Raw genomic sequence first — 22,407 nt, 5'->3', positions numbered from 1 at the left:
TGATATAAACTGAATAAAAAATATCCATACATACCTTGCCCTTTCTGTGTGATTCTGTCACATCTGTGGAATTCCTATGAAAATGTGTGGGGTGACGACAAGTAATGTGATTTGAGTCACCGTGTATTATAAGTCATTGTCACACACATAATCTTTCAGGTATAAAAGAGGGTGTCTTTTGTGATTTGCAATAGTGTTCAAAGATGGACAGCAGAAAGCTTTATGGTAAGATCTATGTCCTTTGCATTATCCTGCTGAGCATGTGTTGTAATGGTTTTCTTATTTCTGACATTTTTTTTTTTCTCTCACAGAGTTGTTGCTTGTAGTTCTCACATTATACTTCGTCAGGTCAAATCAAGTAATTCAAAAGACAGAATGCCTCCGTACTATTCAAAAAGAGGCTTTTCACTTAATAAATCCTCATTTGGTGGTATGTCTTTATGCTGGTATTTTTTTATATATTTGTCATGCAAGTTATTTTAATGTTTCATTTTTTTATTTTTATTCTTGCTTATTGACCTCGTTTAATCTTATAAATATGCCTTTTTCCCTGCCAGGCTCGTAATTTGTCCTGTAGATCAATAGTAAGTTATTTACCAGTTCATAAATATTATGTGCATGTTAAACGTTAAACTACTAGTAAATAAGTAAATACGGTGGAAAAAGAGAATAGAAATTATAATATTGACAATGTTGCATTTACCTTTTGTTTTCCAGATGCATGTAAGAAGAAATATTTCATGCATCTTCTCCTGGACTTCAGGTGGAAACTGTTCAGTGGTGGAGAAAATACAAGAGTTGATACGAAACAGCACCGTAAGAACAAATTCACTACATTACAATTACTAATAATGTTAACATTCAGAGCATTTTTTATTTTTAACAATGATGTTATTACAATGTAGATTTGGAAAATCTCAAGAAATTACATGCATGCCATTTTCTTTTTAGACGAAGTGTGCATATAAGCCCCCCGTACAATCCCCTAGGAACTGCTCTGAGAGAACTTTCCTGAAATGCTGGTGTGGATTTATTTCAAAGAATTTATCAGCGAAGCCACTCAGAAATATGTCAAAAGCTGGTACTCTAACCTAAAAAGAAAAAGTCTAAGCTGATTGTTGACTATGTACTGTAGAATACCTTGTATCTGACAAGCAGTTTGGAAAATGGATGGATGATTGCACACTATATGCACAGCATGAATGTTTTGTTTTCAAATATTTGTTAATAAATTAAATATCTAAAATATTTTGTCTTAGGTTCAATGCACTGTCACTGTGTTTATTTGTTCTTTTTAAGTTAACAGACTCTCTATGTGTAGAGAATACAGAATACAGAATAGCTATATATTATGTTATACAAAGTTTGACAATAAAAGATTATACGCTCAAATTCATTCAATAACGCCTCTTGCAACAAAGCAACTTGTGATGAGTAGGAACCTCGGTAAAGCATCTATAGATGCTGGTTTATCAACCGGCTAAGAAAAAGGAACCCGCTGTCGAGAGTTTTTCCCACACGGACCGTGTTTAGTGTAACACTGTTTGACAACAGCGGTTGCATGCAGATACAGTAATGTGGAGGAAACGGTATTAAAGATCCGTCAGGATTCTGTGTACAATCAGTGAAGTTTAAGAATTCACGGGTGAAAGAACATGAGCGATATGTCTGCGGGAAAGAAAGGAAGCGTGATCTTCTCTGGATTCAGGGCGCTGGGACTTTACTCGAATCATCTGGCGCACGTGCTTCGCTTCCATCAGAAACACAGAGAGTTCTATGTGCTCACTGCAGTCGGACAGTGTTTCCACACCTATAATGTAAGTGCAGAATAAATGAACGGCGAAGTGCTTTAGAGAACCATTTGAAAACATTGGTACATAACTTTACAGACGTAGGCTACGGTGGAAAACAGTGTAAATATATTACATATATCAGTGTGCCACTATTAAAAAGTACTTTGGTATGTAGACTTCTGTATCATATGTCCAAGAATACCGACATTTTAAATGTTCAAAATGCGATAAGCCCTGGCAAAATGATGAAATCACACTTAGATGTTGTTGTTTTTTTTTTTTACTTTAAAACAAATAAAGAGAGGCAGTTTTAACATTTTATGTGCCATGACATCTGACGCACACTGTTCAGTGACACATGCCAATGGCATCTGCGTCAGATCAGATGTCATGTCACATAAAATGTTAAAGGGTTAGTTCACCCAGATAGCAAATTTATGTAATTAATAACTTACCCTGATGTTGTTTCAAACCCGTAAAACCTCCGTTTATCTTTGGAACACAGTTTAAGATATTTTAGATTTAGTCCGAGAGCTCTCAGTCCCTCCATTGAAGCTGTGTGTACGGTCTACTGTCCATGTTCAGAAAGGTAAGAAAAACATCATCAAAGTAGTCCATGTGACATCAGAGGGTCGGTTAGAATTTTTTGAAGCATCGAAAATACATTTTGGTCCAAAAATAGCAAAAACGACGACTTTATTCAGCATTGTCTTCTCTTCCGTGTCTGCAGTGAGAGAGAATTCAAAACAAAGCAGCTGGATATCCAGTTCGCGAACTAATCATTCAGTTCACCAAATCGAACTGAATCATTTTAAACGGTTAGCATCTCCAATACGCATTAATCCACAAATAACTTAAGCTGTTAACTTTTTTTTAATGTGGCTGACACTCCCTCGGAGTTCAAACAAACCAATATCCCGGAGTAATGCATGCAATCAAACACTACACTGACTGAACTGATGTGAAGAGAGAACTGAACAGTTTTCAGATCACCAGTAGTTCTTTCGGACAGTTCGATTCAATAAACCGGTTGAAGAAAACGGTTCACCGGTTCTTCTGCGCTCGACGTATAATGGTGTCATTTGCGATGATTGCCCTTGATTCAAGCCTTCGGTTTACCTGCGCTCATAACACTAGCACAGAATCAGTTCAGAATCAATCACCAAAAGAATCAGTTCAGTTCAAACGCTCTGTGTGTCGGTCTGCTTCACGCTGAATCACACATGCGCAGTATCATCAGCTCCTCGGTTCACGAATCGGACGCGTCTGACAGAAACGGTTCTTGATTTGTGAATGAGTCAATATTTTGTTCGTTATCTGGCTCGGCTCGGTGTTCATCTTCAGTTCTCTCTTCACAGCAGTTCAGTCAGTGTACTGTTTGAGTACATGAATTACTCCGGGATATTGGGTTATTTGAACTCAGAGGAAGTGTCAGCCACATTAAAAAAGTTAACAGCTTTAGAGCTGAAACAACGAATCGATTTAATCGATTAAAATCGATTATTAAAATAGTTGTCAACTAATTTAGTCATCGATTCGTTGCTAAATAACTTTTATTTGCCGTAAGCGGCTCGTTTCGTGCATATTTCAAATCTGCGGTGACCAAAGTGTGGCAGTAATGAGCCACCGGAGGTTTTACTCAGCCAGTACAGCAGGAGAAGTAGCGAATAGCCAATAGCTGGCCTTGTTTTATGTCACGTGCTTCCCGAACAGCGTCTCTGCAGCATTCAGCGTGATGTGGGAGTACTTTACTTTGAGCCTTCAAAAAAGAAGAGTAACCTATAAACTCTGCACTACTGAACTGTTTAAGGGGACGTTCACATATCGTGTCTTTTGCGCGCTCAAGTTCGCTATTTCCAACACCGCACCGCATCGAGTTAAAAACATTTCAACTTTTCAGAATGCAGCAAGCGCACCGCGGGTCATGTGACAAGAACTAACCAATCAGCTTCATCCTTTCCCTTAACGTTAAAAGCTCAGTCAAGATGAAAGGAACAGCTGATCATAGTTGTATATGGATTTCCATTTTGAAATAAATTTAGTAGCAGAGCTACTTAGCAAAGGCAGACGCCTCAGGGGCGCTTCTGCCCGAGCGCTTTGGAAAGAAGGAGAAAGCTGTGCGCCTAGCGTTTTCCACGCGTTTTTAGGCGCGATTTGTGAACGGCCCCTAAGACTTTCCTTTGTGCAGATTCTCCAGTACAATGTTGTTTGCAAATGTTTAGTCGTAAAAGCTGATAACATTGCTTTTTAACAGTTAACATTTAAAGCTTTACAAACATGTTCTGTGATCAGTTTGTCGTTTACCAGTTCAAAATTCAGTCGTGCAGCCTAATTATGACTGAATGAGAGAGGTAAATGTTTAAAGATATTTGAAATGCACTTTTTTTTCTAAGTATTCACTGCTCTTTTTCACACAGCAGGTTTTTTTGTGTGTGTCCAATTTTTTTTTCTGGACAACCTTCTGATGGATTTTACTTTAAATTGTGAGTTCCATTCAGGTTTCATGCCATTGGCACTTTTTTCGAAGGATTGTTTACAATTTCACAGCAAAAGCTATAAAGCTGTTTCCCAGTAAATAAAAAATACAATGCACTGCAATTTTATTCTGTTTTATCCTTATTCTTCGTGAAAATATGTTCTGAAAGATTCCTTAATAAGCTTTGTTCGGGATGTTAAACTACTTTAGTAGCTCTAAGGACTGCCATGGTGAAAACATTATTTGAAATCTACTTGTGAAATTATGGGTCAGTGTTTTGATTGCAGAAGAGTTCGACAAAGGATTACTAACACAATAAAACAACTCCAGGTATATTTTTGATGAGGATATGACAAAATGGTTAAAATCTCTTAAAAATCTATGCTGAAGGATAAAGACCATTTATTAATAATTTACTTGGGGAAAAATGGAAAAAACTAAAATATAAGTACATGAACCGATTAATCGATTAATCGTAAAAATAATCGACAGATTAATCGATTATCAAAATAATCGTTAGTTGCAGCCCTAAGCTTAAGTCATTTGTGGATTAATGCGTATTAGAGAGGCGAACCGTTTAAAACGATTCAGTTTGATTTGGTGAACCGAATGATTCGTTCGCAAACCGGATATCCAGACTGCTTTGTTTTGAACTCTCTCACACAACAGACACGGAAGAGAAGACAATGCTGAATAAAGTCGTCGTTTTTGCTATTTTTGGACCAAAATGTATTTTCGATGCTTCAAAAAATTCTAACTGACCCTCTGATGTCACATGGACTACTTTGAAGATGTTTTTCTTACCTTTCTGGACATAGACAGTATACCGTACACACAGCTTCAATGGAGGGACAGAGAGCTCTCGGACTAATTCTAAAACATCTTAAACTGTGTTCCAAAGATAAACGGAGGTCTTACGGGTTTGAAACAACATGAGGGCAAGTTATTAATTACATAAATTTGCTATCTGGGTGAACTAACCCTTTAAAACTGCTTCCGCTATTTGCAGTGCATGCGCAGCTAGTGAACAGCTCTGTGAACGGTTTCATCCTGTCAAAGTTACTCAAGATGTAACGGAGCATGTGATTTGTTGAATGTAGTGAACCCATACGCCCTTCACTGAACGAGATCGAGAGATCTTCTCATTAGTGAACGAGTTGAATGAACTGATACATCTCGTTTATGAACGAAATGAATGAGTATACAGGGTCAGTGAGCCAAGCATGTAAATCTCGATCAGCAATCAACAGACACAAAGCGCAGTTATAGGTGCTGTTCAGATACGCTCGTTTTAATATTTAGCATACAGAACATAACTCCACGTTTAATCCCCAATTAATGCGAATATTATATATGAACTGTCTGACCAAACAATTAAAATGTTAATTATGCAAGAAAACCTCGTGCTTTGTTCATCTGAACAACTTATTCAAACTATTTAATGCGATTATGCACACATTTTAGTAAAGCCAAATCAGTTTAGTAAAGCCACTAATGCAGCCATCTCGCTGTAGTGCTTTTTTGCTGCTTGCGTGAGGAGAAAAAACACAGCCGTCCAGCACTGGAAGCGTGCGTTGCACACACCAACATGAAATACGTCTCTTACAAATCTGGAACGCAGTCATTCTTTGAAGTATCGATACTAATGAATTTAGGAATCGTGACGTTTTTAATTTCCGAGAATCGTGGTACTTTTGAAGTATCGGTGCACCGTGCAACACTAATATCAACTCAGTGATGTGGCTGGATCTTAATCCAATTGAAAATTCATGGTGGAAATAGAAAAAAAAACTAGCAAAGCTGATCTGTCAACTGCTATTTGAGAAAGTTGGAACAAGCTTGATGAATAATATTGTTTTATATTAGTGAAGTCCACGCCTCAATGATTAGTCCATATTTTTTTCCTCTAGTTGATATACATTTTTCTTCCCTTTAGGTCATTTAATCTCATTTGAGGTATGTTTCACATAACCAGAATGGTGGATTGTTAAACAAAAATAATTTTGTGTCATATCTGTGATTAGTTTATACATGATTAAAACATTTGTGTGAGCATCTTTAAAGTATGGTGATTCTATAATTTCTTTCAATTTTTTTTCATCGAAAAAAAGTAGCCACATCGGTACTCCGTGTTACTTCTCACTTTTGGGTAGTACAGTAATAGTAGTTTTGACACTGATTAAACTTGTTTAGAAATGTATGTTTTCAAAGTAACCGATTAATTTCATGAATACTTTGGTAACACTTTTTTTTAACACATTTTTATGCATTCTAATTATTACTCAATGCAGTAACTGTAAATTGTGTAATTACAATCAACTAAACCAAACTAAACTCTATTCATTGTTGATTAATATTACTCTGTAATTGTACTGTAACAGGACCGCTGGAAAAAAAAAAAAAAGTGTAACTCGGACTTTATAGATACAGTAATTAACCAAATATGGAGGTGTTAAAGTTAGAATACATGTTTGGCAGTTGTAATACTAATATAATCACTTGATTAATAATTATAAGTAATAAAACATTGGGTTCTATTAGTTTATGATAATTCTTTCAGTGAAGTATAAAATAAACCCGTCTTTTTTTCTGGCAGGTGAAGAAACTCGGAATCGTTGCAGTCAGTAAGTACAGTCAAGTACATTTATTTTACAGTACAGTGCATTTTCTGCAAATCCATGATTAAAAATTAGAGTTCCCATATGCATTTGATCAAAACAGTTGTAATAACCACCTGTGTAGGTAATGCCCTCCCAGAAGACATTTCATCCCTGGCGGCAGATCGTATGCTTGTCTATGCTGCATACGGAAAACTTATCTCCGCTTTTGCAAAAAACAAAGAGGTAAAGCATAAAATGTTACAGTTAGACATATACAGTGCTCTAAACGATGCAAAACTCTAAAGAGACTCAGATTGAATAAAAATGAGTTTGAAGCTTTAATATGTCTTTTTGTCTCTGCCATCCAGGTTGTTCACACATACACAGGCCATCAAGCTGATGTGCACTTACTGTTGCCTTTCGGAGATCATCTGATTTCTGTTGACAAGGATAATGTTGTCATAATTTGGGATGTGGAGTCTGAGGGTTGGTTTGTTACTGTTTTTGCTAGGTTTACATTTATTTCTTGCAGAAGAAACAAGGATATCTCCACAGTGCATGTACTATATTTACTTTTTCACATTGCAGACACATACCTGCAGATTTCATATGACAAAGCATCATTTGAAGTATCTGCTTTGATGCATCCGAGCACCTACCTGAACAAAATCCTGTTCGGAAGCAGTCAAGGGAGTCTACAGTTATGGAACATCAAATCAAAGTATGCACTTCTAATGAAAGCTGAGGGTACTTGATGACATTTGTGGTGTTTAAAGTGAATTTGGAAGTTTGTGTATATGCAGTTAAATTATGGAATAATGGAATTAAGATTCTATTGTATTATTTGTATGGGTTATAGAAACATTACAGTAAACACATTTTGTATAACCATAGAATTTTTCATTAATTCCATTAGTAAAGTTACAAAAATAGTATGAATGTCAGCATAATTAAACCCAGCACACCAAATGCTGCTATGATGTATATTACTTTTTAAAAGAATAAATAAAAAATGCTTTAATTGAACAAGGATGCATTAAATTGTCCAAAGTGACTGTAAAGACTTTTGTAATTTTACAGAAGTTTTCTATTTCAGACATTAATTTTCAAAAATTCACAGTAAAATATACTTTTTATATTACATTATTGAAATGTTAAAATATTTCAATTATTATTAAATATTCAAATAGAAACTCTCTCTCTCTCTCTCTCTCTCTCTCTCTCTCTCTCTCTCTCTCTCTATATATATATATATATGTATATATATATATAACATTATATTTATTTATTAGAATTTCTTAACAGAACTTTTGAGGTTTAACCTTTGTTAATTATGTCGTGGTTCATGTAGTGTAGTACTGCAAATGTTGTTTGATAATAAAAATTGAAACTGAATTCTGCTTTTCTTACTTCAGCAAACTCTTGTTCACATTTCCTGGATGGGCATCTGCTGTTACTGTTCTTCAACAGGTTAGTCCTATTACTTTATTTATTTTAATTGTGTTTTATTCTTTACCCTGGGTACATTTAATAAATGCATATATTCATAATTGACTTATTCAGAGGGTAACTAACAAATACTCAACAAACAAATGCTTCGAAGCATATTTGTTACTTACTACAAAATAAAGTCGGAAATACACAGACTGCAAGAAAACAGGTTTGAAGTAAAGAGTCCTAAAACAGCAACGTTACGCATATGCAAACAAGTGCTCGAACAAACGCGGTTAATTTAACAATGTGCGATCTAACATTATCTAGTATATATAAGTTGAATAAACTTTTAATAAGTTAGCGTACATTTTTCATTCCTTAATGAATCAACCTTTTGAATTATGTGACTTAATTGAATTGAATTTTCAAATATCAATATTCAGCATTTTATGTTTAAAACAAAACATGAATGCTTTTGTAACTTCTGGTTAAATGCATCTATGTCCCTGTGAGCTGCATTAAACGTTCTGTGTAAAGGAATCTAAATGCAAATTCCTTATGTGCAAAAACTGTTTTCTTATGTTGGAATGAAAGAGTCTTTGTACCAGATAAAGTGCCAAAGATACAAAATGGAAGAAAGGGTTCAAACTGAACACAATCTTGCTGCTCAAACTGTGTATAGAACAATTTTGTCATATTTATTTGTTAATTTTCTATTTTGATTTTACTTGTACTTTTACTTTCAATACTTACTACTTAAATATATATATATATTTAATAAAAAAAAAATTCACATGCCGGTACTTTAAAACTTTTACTCAGGTAATATTTCTAAAAGGTGGCTTTCAAGTACTGTATTCACCACTGAATATAAATAACCTTTGCACAGAACTAACAAAGATGCATGTTAAAACTCTCTCCATTAGTGTTGGGCGATATGGTCATTTTTCAAATCGTCATATTGTCAGCCCCTGAGATCGACGATACACAATATTATCGAGCATGGGTGGAGCAAGAGAGAGAGACTCTTTGTTCTTGTCATAGCATAACTATTGGGTGTTTTAAACCGCACAGGTGCGAGAGAGAGAGCCTATGGAGTCACCAATAATAATAAAAAAAAATACTTTCAAACATACTGACTGATTTAACTAACGTTAAATATAAAAATACTGTATTTAAAACAGCTAGTTCATACATAGTCGAACGCAACTGTCATATCGCACGTCCGCATCTGAGCAGGCAAGTTATCAGTCTAAATGTTCTGCAAAATCAGTCAACGGTGAAAATCAATAGTAGATTTAATTTAAAGTCCAACAGTTTAACACTAATATTGGGCATAAATGAACATTTTAATATAAAGTATTTAAACAGGTAAGTTGATATATTTGTAGTAAAGTTGAATTGAACTGATGCATCAGTCATACAGCGCTCCGGACCGCGCGCCTCATGACGAGTCTGACGCACCGCCACAGAAACAAGAATGAGATGCATTCTAACATAACTGTGGCATTAAACTCAGTTAGTGAGGGCTCGTTTAATATATTGCACATACAGTATATAGGCTGTTAGATTACTTGTTAAAGTGCAATGAAATACCTTATATCTGCAGACGATGTACGTCTGTTTGTGGATGGAGACTTTGTAATGGCCAAAACTATGTATTTTGCATGCATCACATTATAGTGTGGTGTGCATGAAAATAATAACAAGGCGGCAGATTGAACTTATTATCCATAGTGGTTCTCACGTAGTCCTTCTACGCCATCACCACATAGTGTGTTTTATAAGTTAAGTGATCAGTCTTTAAGAAAAGGACTACGTGAGAACCATGCACTATGGATGATAAATTCGCTCTGCCGCCTTGTTAATTATTTTGTCTTTACTTTATTTGTGACACCAAGAAAGAGTTAATCTCTCATGTATGAGAAGAGCGCGTTGCCGTATACCAGCCATTAAATGTGTGGGACACCAACTCACCATCTCTTTCATTTCATGGATTTAACGAATTATCCGAGTCAAAGCGTTACAACTTCACTGACTACATGCTGTAATCCTCCTGCGCGTGCGAGGTGTGTGTGTGAAATGCGGGCAGTGAAATTAAGTGAAATAGCTGGGCAGTTTAAAAGCCGAATTATAATAAGCAGCCTAATAAAAATAAGTTATTATTACTATAATCTAATACATTAATAGGAAAATGAGCCTAATATCGTCTTGATTATCGATAGAAAATTCTGCTTATGTCGATATCTCTGACGATCGTCGATACACGATACTATCGTCTATCGGCACAACCCTGCTCTCCATTGCATCCTGTTTAACTGTTAGTCAGTTGGTGGATGACCCATCAACCAGCCCTACTTACATAGATCTGTGGTTACTAGTGTGTAATGTGCCCTGTTGAAATGCTTGTCTTCAGACTCCAGCTGTAGATGTTGTGGGTGTGGGTTTAGCGTCTGGGCAGATCATCGTTCACAATATCAGATTCGATGAAACACTGATGAAGTTCCAACAAGACTGGGGTCCAGTCACAGCTTTATCCTTCAGGACAGGTAATGTGTATACTATTATACCTTGTGTATATTATACTTTTCAGCCCATTGTATTGCCTTACTTTGTCCTTGCCTTGCAGATGGACATCCAATAATGGCTTCTGGCAGTCCTATTGGACACATTGGTCTCTGGGATTTAGAGGAGAAGAAATTTGTCAGTCAGATGCGAGATGCTCAGACAACAGCCATCGCTGGCCTCACGTTTCTTCAAAACGAACCCCTCCTGATCACCAATGGAGCAGACAATGCCATACGGGTTTGTTTTTTGCAGATGTTATTAGGGTTGGGCGATATGGCCAAAAATATTATCACGGTATTTTTTCCATATCATAAGATATCGACATTTATTAATGGGGAAGGAAATGCTTTCCACTTGTTTGTTAGATTATGAGAATGAATGTAAACATAACTTATTAAATTCTATAGAGTAAGATACCTTTAGGGACCCATGGAATCCATTTTCCCCTAAATTCTCTTTTATGATTCAGTACAAATGTATCTAATACTATTTTTTTTGTTATACAATAGTAATATGTGACCCTGGACCACAAAACCAGTCATTAGGGTCAATTTCTGCTGGATAAATAAGCTTTCCCTTGATGTATGGATTTGTTAGGATAGGACAATATTTGGCCTAGATACAACTATTTGAAAATCTGGAAACTAAGGGTGCAAAAAAATAAAAATACTAAGAAAATCACATTTAAAGTTCTTAGCAATGCATATTACTAATCAAAAATTAGGTTTTGATATATTTACGGTAGGAAATTTGCAAAATATCTTCATGAAACATGATCTTAATATCTTAATGATTTTTGGCATAAAAGAAAAATATATAATTTTGACCCATACAATGTTTTGGCTATTGCTAAAAATATACCCCAGCGACATAATACTGTTTTTTTTTGGTCAATGGTCACGTGTATTTATACCATAATTTCTTCAAGTTAAAACCAAACATTAATTTTGACAGATTGACATGAAGATCTTTCAGTTTAGGTTTCCATTTCAATATTTGACTCTAGTTTTTTCTCTGAAATGTAAATCAGGGGCGGCTCTAGAAACAAACTTCATCTGTTTTAGTCCTCATATATTGAGATGCAGATGCTGAAAACACAGTGAGCTATAGTTTGTGTATCAGACGAAAACTGTGACATTCATTCACACACAAAGGCATGCAGACTTAGCAACATGCACTGACTGGCTGTTGTCACGTTTATTTCTGCTGTGTGATAGACTGTTAGATTAATCCATACCGAGTAAAAATGTCAAATACTCATCATCGCTATTGACATAAATTTTATCATGATCTCGATATGATATCATTTATCGCCCAGCTCTTAATAGAATCCAAATGTGTTGAATGCCAGTTAACAATGGCTTGTGTGATGTAGGTGTGGATTTTTGATGTTGCCGGAGGGGACGGCCGTCTGCTAAGACAGCGGACTGGTCACAGTGCCCCACCAACAAAGATTCGGCACCACGACCAGAGCAGCTTAAACATTCTTAGTGCAGGTACTGTCATAAATCAAGGATTGAAGACAAGGGAAATCATTGTAGACAAATGTATTCAATCATAATGATGTTAATTTGTCGTCATCTCATTATAGGTCAAGATGGTACTTTGCAGTCATTTTCAACTGTTCACGAAAGATTCAACAAGAGTTTGGGGCACGGTAATAACTACTTGGCATGTTCTTGTTAGTGAATGTAAATGTGTAATAATATTTTGCAGAACCAAATACAATCGTATCATTTTTTACAATGGTTTTCAACCCTGTAAAGCCTGACATATGATGTATTGGTCAGAAAAAAATGTTGTTAAGTGAAGAACAAAACATAAAATGCAATGCAATACAATAATGATTGAGATTAACAAATAAATGTTCCTCAAGAGCCTGATGCATCATATATGACACTTATATTATATACATAATTTATTATATTACATGCTTTTACTAAAAAATGATGTAAGCAAGTACAAGTAAGTTGGTTCAGCCCAGTAAGTAATACTAACGATATAAAAGTCATTGATTGGCCAGGGCTGCCGAAAAATAGTTACTTGTCTTTTCACATTAGTAGAAAGTATTTTCAGTGTAACATTGCACACAGCACTTTTTTAGCTCATAATGATGAGCATTTTCCCATTATGGAGACTGATGTCATTTTGTTTTGCTCCATGTAGTATTTGCACTGTTTAAGGCTTCAATAGTCATGTTAACCAACAGGCACCCTCAACAAAACGAGAGCTAAAAAGAAAGGTGTGACGAATGACACAGCGAAACTTCCCGCCATCACAACTTTTGCCGCAGGTGTGATTTTTATTTTGAATTATGTTTACATTTTAAAAATGATTGGTTCACCCCAAAATGAAAGTTCTGTCATCATTCCCTCATCATTAAACTCTTGTTCATGTTTGTACACAAAAAAAGGGTATTTTTCATATTCTTTCATCAATTCTGTCCATCCATTAAAAGTCACACAAGCAACATTTTCAATCTTCAAAAAGCACATAAAGACATTGTGAAATAATCCTAATGAATTGAGCAATCTATTTTAATTCTCCATATATATTACGGCTTTAAATGTAGCCTTTTATTCACATATAAATATTAAACAACCGACATACAAAGAGCACATCAGTTATGATAAATGTAAGCTCAATTATGTGAAGTGCACATGTTTAGGTTTCTTAAAAATATTGAACTTCTTAAAAAAAATATGTTCATTTGTTTTCCGAAGATGTTCTTTGGGATGACATGAGGGTTTACCTTTTTTCTTTTCTTTTTTGGGGTGAATTATCCCTTTAAATTTTTAACATCTTGAGCTTATAGATCTCTTTATATCCAAAACAGTGTTAGAATTACCCTATAAAGAACTAAATAAAAAAAATACTGAAATCCATAACTCTGTTATGTCTTTAAACCTGCTGATGCTATTTTGTATAGAAACTTCTCGTCAGAGTGACTGGGATGGCATTATTGCATGCCACCGTGGTTTCCTTGTTACCACGACATGGAACTACCAGAAAGGTTCAATTGGTGCTCACAAGCTGGAACCTGAACGCTTCAACAAGAACCGTAGCCTCAATGTCCATGCAACTGTAAGTTTGTAAATAAAATGTGTTTACATGATTATTTAGCTTTATAACAGATGATTTCAAATCCCATTTGGCCATTTATATGTTGTCCAGGCTGTTGATATCACATCCTGCGGGAACTTTGCAGTGATTGCACTGTCTTCGGGACACATTGATGTGTACAACATGCAGTCTGGTTTTCATCGAGGACATTATGGGGAGGACAAGGGTGAGTTAAACATCTGTATTTCTGGCGAAATACATGCCTTGTACATTCTGATTTTAATGACATTTTTGTGTGTGTGTGTGCAGCACATGCAGGGGCTGTTCGCGGAGTCTCTGTGGATGCTCTGAACCAGTTGACTGTTAGTGTGGGAGCAGATCGCCTTCTGAAAATCTGGAGATTCAAATCCAAGGAGCTGTTACATACACACAGCCTGCCAGCTGCCCCAGCGTCATCTCTGCTTCACAGGGAGAGGTATTAGAGACATTAATTCATTTCCCCGCTTTTTCATTTTAAATGCAGTATGAATTAATGACCAAAAAGCCATTTTCAGTTTCAAAATCATTGAATGAAATGGAGATGGTCATCATTTAGTTTTTAGCTAAATGAAAACATATTTTCATGGTATGCAAGATTAGTTGAGACGTGAAAATGCAAGTTGCTTAGGGAGGAGCATTGTTTATAGGAGCTGGGCTTTGACTTGACTTTGACTCTTCAGCATAAATTAATATGTTGATTTAAGGCATACCATTGCACTCATGATTACAGATGATATTTTTATCATAACGAATGTCACTAACAATGTCAAAACTTGTAAGCTTCTTTCTGAATGTATTAGCAACTGGTGATTCTATTCATATAATTCAAATTTATATGTTAATAATAGCATGAATAATAGTTCAATAAAGACCAAACAAAATGCTAATGAGTTTCTGCATAATTATAACAGGCTCATGAAAATTCATGAAAAGATCAAACAGGAGAAATTGTTATTAAATGCAGTGTTTGATTTAATCAGACCATTTGAACAAATCACATTGTTTCTGTTTTGAATATTTGCCTTCAGTGAAAATTCTATTTTTGTGACCCATATGTCAGTATTGTTAGTATGGCTGAAATCACTGAAATATGCTATAACTAGCTATAAGAATTAAGTATATAGTTTTTTTTCTCAAAATGTCAAATGAATGTAACGCAAAGACTAAATAAAATAGGATCCAGGACAGAACTTTGAGGTACTTCACTCTATATTCCATTATGTTCCATTTCATGTCAATTTTAGTGTAAATGATCCAAGTCCAAGGTTGAAAAACTTAAATCCATTTGTAACGGAAATAATAGTAGGGCAAGGAGACAGTTATAAACTTTTTTTGGACCTCTTATATGTTGGTAAAAGTCAGTGTATTTTTCTTTTCTAGTGTTCATTTAATGACAAAACATGCATTACATTAGATTTTACAGAATTTTAGTTCATTTTAAGTAGATTAAGTAAATTCTGGATCTAGGCTGGCAACAATGGGTGCATGAGAAGGGAAATCATTGTTTGAATTAAGTTGATTTCTGCTTGATCTCTCCCAACAGCGGAATGCTCGCCATCGCTCTGGATGATTTTACCATTCACATTCTAGACATGGAGACAAGGAGGACTGTCCGCAGATTCTCTGGACACCGTGGGCAGATCAACGACATGGTGAGCTTAAGGGACAAGTTTTAAACAAATTCTTTGTTGAATGCAAGTGTATTAGTAAGTGTTTAAGAAATTTGCTAAATGCTTTTTGCCCAGACGTTTAGTCCAGATGGACGTTGGCTGATTACAGCGTCTATGGACTGCACCATCAGAACATGGGATCTTCCATCTGGCAGGTATAAAGTTTAAAGCGTAAACCAAGGATGTTCAACTCTGCCCTATTATTAATGGAGGAAGTTGCTGTGCTGCCTGATACATTATCTATTGTGTATATAAATATTTGCTAAGGAAAAACACCCAGAGAAAATCATTCAAAGACTTTAGTAGTTGTGGGAATCTAGGGATCTCACAATGATGATTCTGGGACTCGCAATCCGATTCTAAAATGATTCTTGATCTGGATTTTCTTCTGATTAATTAATAAAAAAAATTATTAAATTACTTGCATAATTTTAACTACCTGTTTTTTTTTATTTATTTTTTTTATAATTACATGTTTCAGTTTCATTTTAAATAATTAAGTCCAGGCTGTTGGTTACCATGAATGCCACTATAATTGAAGTTTATTTCATTTTTCATTCCAGTTCTCTGAATAGAATTCAATTAAAAGGATTTGTTGTGGAGTGAGGAGAACTGAAATAGGCATTTGTGGTGTTTATTATGTTAGTAAATGTTTCATTTTATTTTTTCAATTGGGACAGTCTGGCCCTAAAATAAAGTAACTGTGGAACCCAGGCATAAACCTAAATTCTTTAAGTGCATATCTTGTAACATCTATGTCACAGGTGATGCTTGGGGTGCTAAGTAAGATTGCATCATTGCATCTACTACAACCCACAGAAGTAGCCTTTTGAAGGAGGGAAAGACCAGGCCAGTCCAGTGACACCTTTTCCACTTTCTATATTATTTACTGGTTAGATATTTGTGATGACCTTTTCTGTTTACTCAGTCACTGATCATTTTCAAAGTAACCAGTAAAACCAAATTCAGAGATAATTATTATCTTTCAAAGATTTGGCCGTAGTGACATTTAGTATGTCGGATATATTTTCATTTGTCTAACGGGGATTCCTCTAGCCGATGAAGTCCCCTATGGCCCAACTGAGTGACTGAATGATTTCCTTTCACACTTTCATACCCTTCCACATTCTCTTGCTGTCTTTCATAGTTTGGTCGACTGTTTCCTGGTAGACGCAGCAGCCGTCAGTCTCAGTATGTCCCCTACCGGGAACTTCCTGGCCTCTTCACATGTTGATGGTCTAGGTATTTACTTATGGTAAGAGATTTCCTTGCAGATACCATCTCTGTCAACTCTTGTTTTTACTATTAGTTATTTCAGTAGAACAGTAGAATTTTGGAAAACAATTAGCTAATGACTGAACAGGGAAAAGGTATCGTGGGTTGAGTTCTTGAGGTTGCGACATTAATCTGCTAATGATTGTATGAATGGCATAATTTTTTTAAAAGGAATAAATAGTTTTAGTTCATTTACTCGTGCTAACATTGTTTCAAAACCATGGTTTCTTTTTCTCCATACAACACAAAATTAGAAGCTTTGAGAAATGTTCAGGCTGCTCTTTTCCATGCAGCAGAACATAAACATACATAAATGTCACATCTTATGAAAATGCATTAACTCTTGTCAGTCTGATAAAATAATCAGTCAAAAATAAGACAGAATGCAATGACTTAATATGACTCACGCTTGAAATGCAAGGTTAAGTTGAGTTCATTGGGATACAGAACCCCAGCAATGTATGCTTTGTTGTTGTAGGCCAAATAGGTATTCAGTGCATACATAAAATTTGCACGCTATGTGCTTTTTTTTCATATTTTGTATTGTAGAAATGTTAACCCTATAAAGCCTATTGTATCATAGGTGATTTTCAAATGATCAAAGCTTTACTTAAAAAAACCCTGTTGTACACAGTCCACCTTCTGATGTCGTCTGATTGATAGTTCATACTTTTACATTTAATTAAAAAAATCAGATCGTGGTATGTGTCTTTTTGCTTTTTTATGAAGTAAACATAAGTAAAAAGTGATCCATGGATAATCATGTTAAAATGTATCAAATATGATACATCAGACTTCTGAGGAACTTTGATTTGTATGTTTTTGTACTCGGTCATTATTGTATTTAGCCTGAAGGTCTGTCCACTGGTACGTCAATGTCTCTGAATCTCTTTTCATGATTAACAAAAGAAACTCTTGTTCTGTTGTCTAGAGAAAGAGCGTGAGGGAAAATCATACATGAAACTCCTCTTTTGAAATTGTGTTTAAGGTCTTGAATATTGGCGGATAAAGTGATTTTGTCGTCGAGGAGGAAAGTAATCCTCCTCAAAATAGTCTTCAAAAAATTCACGCAATGGGTAGGTGTTAGCGCAGTGGATAAGACACATGCCTTTGGTGTGAGAGACCAGGGTTCGAATCCACTGTGAGACACCAATGTGTCCCTGAGCAAGACACTTAACCCCTAGTTGCTCTAGAGGCATGTGACCTCTGACACATATATAGCAATTGTAAGTCACTTTGGATAAAAGCGTCAGCTAAATGTATAATGTATAAATGTAAATGTATAAATGTAAGTACATAGCCTGTAATGACCATTGGCTTTTAGTTTCATGATTCAAAGATGTCGCTATATGAAATATTGTATATTCAGCCTTGCTTTCTGTTTTTTTTCTAGGTCCAACAACACACTGTGCAGTATGGTGTCATTGCGCCCTCTACCTGCAGACTACGAGCCGACTGTGATCATGCTGCCAGGCACCTGCCCAAGCAGAGGTGCGAGCACATTTCTATATTGATTATAACTTTTAAAACATTTAACTTGAGACTAAGTCCCGTTGATTGTGTGCTTGTCAACAGATACAGAAGAGGAGGCCGTTTTAGATGCTGAGAGCTCTGAGATGGATGAGTACATTTCACCAGCACAGCTGGACGAGCATCTGATCACACTCTCTCTGCTTCCGGACTCACGCTGGAAGAACCTGCTGCACCTGGACATCATCAAGGTGTGCGTGTAAAAATAGGGAAAACAACAGTGGTCTGTGCTTAACTGTGATGTGTTTGAAAGGCCATTACATACCTTTTAAAATAAAAAGAAATCTGCATCTACAGAAAAAGAACAAACCCAAAGAGCCTCCAAAATTGCCCAAAGCTGCACCCTTCTTCATTCCCACCATTCCAGGGCTGGTGCCCCAGTTTGCACTCCCCAGCACTCCCTCAGAGGACCAGGTACATGCTCTTGATAATGTCTCTGTTAAGTTTAGTGTAGTATTTATTGTTGTTTTATTTGTTAATTTTACGATGATAAAAATCGGGGTTTCAGTGTTTTGATGGTTAAAAAAAATTATATACACATATACATATAAATGTAGTTATGTATTAAGTTTGGCTAAAATATTGACTGGAAAAAATACGAAAACATTATTTATTTTATAGATTTATATCATGTTTATATTTTTACCTAACCCACAATGAGAATAAAAACCATAAATATATGCCATACAGATTAATTTAATTGATTATTAGTGAAAGTAAAGATTTTTAGTTTGTTGCAAAAATGTTTATTTTAAAAATAAACGCTCAGTATTCATAATAATAATGGCTGCTGAAATCTCAGCTTTGAATAAATAACATTTTAAGATGTATATTAAAATAGGAAAGTTATATTAAATTGTGAACATTTCACAGTTTTGCTGTTTTTATTTGTTATTTGTATGTAATTAAAGTATATTTAAATATAATATACATATATGACATTTTAAACAAGTCTCTCTTTTTTCAGTCTAAAATTGTCAACTTGGGAGTGTTGGCACAGAAGTCCTCCTTCTATCTTCAGCTTGAGAAGGCTTTAGACAACAACTCATGTAAGCCCTTTATTCTTTCATTTGAAATGACACTGTTCTAGTGAATTTGCGTTGTGAATGATCGCTGTGTTAATCATCCGTTTCCTCTTGATAGATGAGGAGCCAGTAAAGCTGTTGAGAGAGTTAGGCCCCTCTGCCATTGAAACAGAACTTCGGGCCCTGTCACCAGATTTGGGTGGAGAAGTCAGAGTTATGGAGAGCTTCCTTAAGATGATCAGCAGCATACTTCAGTCCAAAAGAGATTTCGACCTGGCTCAAGCCTACCTAGCATTGTTCCTTAAGGTACAATGTGAGCAATCTGCTGATGTTTATGCATATCTACTTTATAACACAATAGTTTTGGCTTTTAGTTCCAGACTTTTTTCGTAGGAACTGCAGGTTTCTGGCCCAACCGGCCATGACATGACTGTCGATTGCTTGGTTTAACATTATTGATCTAAAAATCCTGTTCCACAGAAATCATCCACATTCCAAACAAAGACTGTGGAATGCTGTTTTTAATTTAATTAAATTTTTTATTTCACCTTATTAATGTCATGTTTTTGATACAAATTAATTAATGTTTGATAATGCAGTTCCACAGGAAATTAAAACGTACTATAAACAATTTTTGAATTTAGTATAAAATAAAAGGCTACATTCATTTGTCAGAAATACAGTAAATAGAAATATAATTTAGTTCATTCGTTTTTAAAATAACTACTATTTCTGTTTGAATATATTTTCATATGGCACATGATCCTTCATAAATCATTCTAATATATGCTGATTTTGTGCTCAAGAAGCATTTCTTATTTTTATGTTGAAAACAGTTTTTGATGCTTAATATTTTTATGCAAACTTTAAAACACTATTGTATGAAAGGTTGTAATTAGTAGTACAATAATAATAATAATAATAATAAATTTATAGTATTATTCTGCAAAGATTTATTGAATTAATCAAAAGTGAAGGTAAAGACATTTATAATGTTACGAAAAGATTCAATTTGACACAAATGCTGTTCAGTGAACTTTCTGTTAATCAAAGAACCCTGAAAAAACTGCATCACAGCAGCGAAAACTCTTTTCAGTTAATAATATTAAGAACCCTTATTAATAATTGAGCACCAAATCAGCATATTATAATGATTTCTAAAAGATCATGTGACATTGAAGACTGGAGTAAATTTCATCTTTTTGATGCTTTTTTTAATGGCATGTTCAAATAGAAAACAGTCCTTTAAGATTGTATTAAAAATTAACAATATTACAGTTTTTGCTATACTTTTGATCAAATAAATCAATGCTATAGTGAGCATGAGAGGCTTCTCGCAAAAACATTTAAAAATCATAATTTTACCAAAATTTTAGCCATCTGCGTAAATATGTTAATTATGTATTAAATGTGGTTTTACTAATATAAAACATGATTTATTCAATATATAAATGTATATTTATTTATTTATAAGTATTTAAAATTCACAAATTCTCTTTTTTGTCATTTATAAAAGGGCTACAACTAACATGTGAATTGGTTATGAATTTGTCACAGTATTTATACATGCATAGAGAAATTATGCATGAAAGTTGTGATTTTGCTGTGTAGGATACACTGGATGTGTTTGTTTTTTAAACAGCAGATGGCAGCAAATGTATATGAAACCTTTTCTGTTTATGGTTTATAGTTCAGCACCTTTCGTGGACTGTACACTATAAATTCTGTTAAAAGAACTCACTTTATATACAGATATTTAATTACATCTTAACAACATCAAGTAACAGAACAGTTTGGAGTGTTTGACTGTAAAGGTATTTGAATTTTTAACTCTTGACATGTCGTCTTCCTGTTCCAGCTCCATCTTCGGTTCATCGCAGAGCAGCCTGAACTGATGGAGGAGGCAGAAAGTGTGTCGGCACACCTGGAGGAGACATGGATGTCCATGCAGACGCTCCTAAATCAGAACATATGTCTGTTGTCTTATATCAAGAGTGCACTACTGTAAAGCACATTTCTCATAGACCTCCTTTTGCTTTTCTGAGCTGTTGTTGACTGTTTGTATCGGACTATATGTTCTTGTCTTATTTTATTAAAACAAATGGAAAAGTATACAAAATCTATGCAAGTTTTCTTTGGTCGCTTTATTTCAAGGTCAGATTTTCACTATTAATGTTCAAAGTTTAAAGTTGAAAATTGAATTAGGCCATCCAAAATGTAGATGAGATTGTTTCTTCATCAGAAAAGAAAAGTAGCGTCACATCATTTGTTCACCAGTGGATCCTCTGTAGTGAATGGGTGCTGTCAGAACGAGACTAAACCGCTGCTAAAAACATTACAATGATCCACAAGTAAATTCACACGACTTCATCTTAAAACCGTCGGCTCTGGCCAAAAAAAAAAGACAATAATAGTGCTTCGTTGAGTGAAAATTTCCATCCCCTGTTGTCCTGTAATATCAAAATACACCAACATATTTGTTTGGAACCGTTTTGATTGTAAATGGTTGTTGATCTGTGCATATTTCTCTCCTGATTCAGTCAAGATTACTTTTTCACTGGAGAAAGCAGTATTATTGATAGAGGACTTGTCTTTTAGTCAGAAGCAACACTTTAAAGTAAAAAAAAAAAAAATCTTGATTATTTATTACAAACATTCAGCTTTTTGTGTCACAATTCGTTAACTGATGGACTAAAGTTGTAGTTAATTTGTAGTTAATATTTTAGTCAAGTGTTAATTGCTTGTTTATCATTGTTAATCAATGTTTCTATCTGCTGTTTGGACTCTCATTATGATGGCATCCATTCACTGAGGATTTTGGTGAACTATTCCTTTCAAAAAAAAAAAAAAAAAGTATTATGATTTCATACCTTATCCTCTAAAGCAATGATATTCATACATGTTAAGTGTTCAAATATTTGGACCACTGTGCAT

The 22,407-nt window shown here is 34.9% G+C and overlaps 1 protein-coding gene across 1 annotated transcript; it reads left to right on the top strand.

Annotated features, from left to right (window-relative positions):
• The first annotated feature begins 1,512 nt into the window (after positions 1-1,512).
• wdr36 (WD repeat domain 36) lies at positions 1,513-21,592 on the top strand. Its single transcript, XM_059546651.1, has 23 exons — positions 1,513-1,817; positions 6,866-6,893; positions 7,012-7,112; positions 7,238-7,355; positions 7,458-7,590; positions 8,285-8,339; positions 10,720-10,852; positions 10,933-11,108; positions 12,247-12,367; positions 12,463-12,528; positions 13,081-13,164; positions 13,801-13,955; positions 14,046-14,160; positions 14,244-14,409; positions 15,517-15,625; positions 15,719-15,798; positions 16,791-16,898; positions 18,312-18,409; positions 18,494-18,639; positions 18,746-18,862; positions 19,416-19,497; positions 19,592-19,779; positions 21,332-21,592. Exons 1-23 carry the CDS (start codon positions 1,656-1,658, stop codon positions 21,479-21,481), a joined length of 2,691 nt encoding a protein of 896 aa, XP_059402634.1. The 5' UTR covers positions 1,513-1,655; the 3' UTR covers positions 21,482-21,592.
• The last annotated feature ends 815 nt before the right edge of the window (positions 21,593-22,407 follow it).

This window comes from Carassius carassius, chromosome 4, assembly GCF_963082965.1.
Source record: "Carassius carassius chromosome 4, fCarCar2.1, whole genome shotgun sequence".
NCBI classification, from domain to species: domain Eukaryota; kingdom Metazoa; phylum Chordata; class Actinopteri; order Cypriniformes; family Cyprinidae; genus Carassius; species Carassius carassius.
The sequence above is the reverse complement of the archived record's forward strand: the minus strand, read 5'-3'. Positions and strand labels throughout refer to the sequence as shown.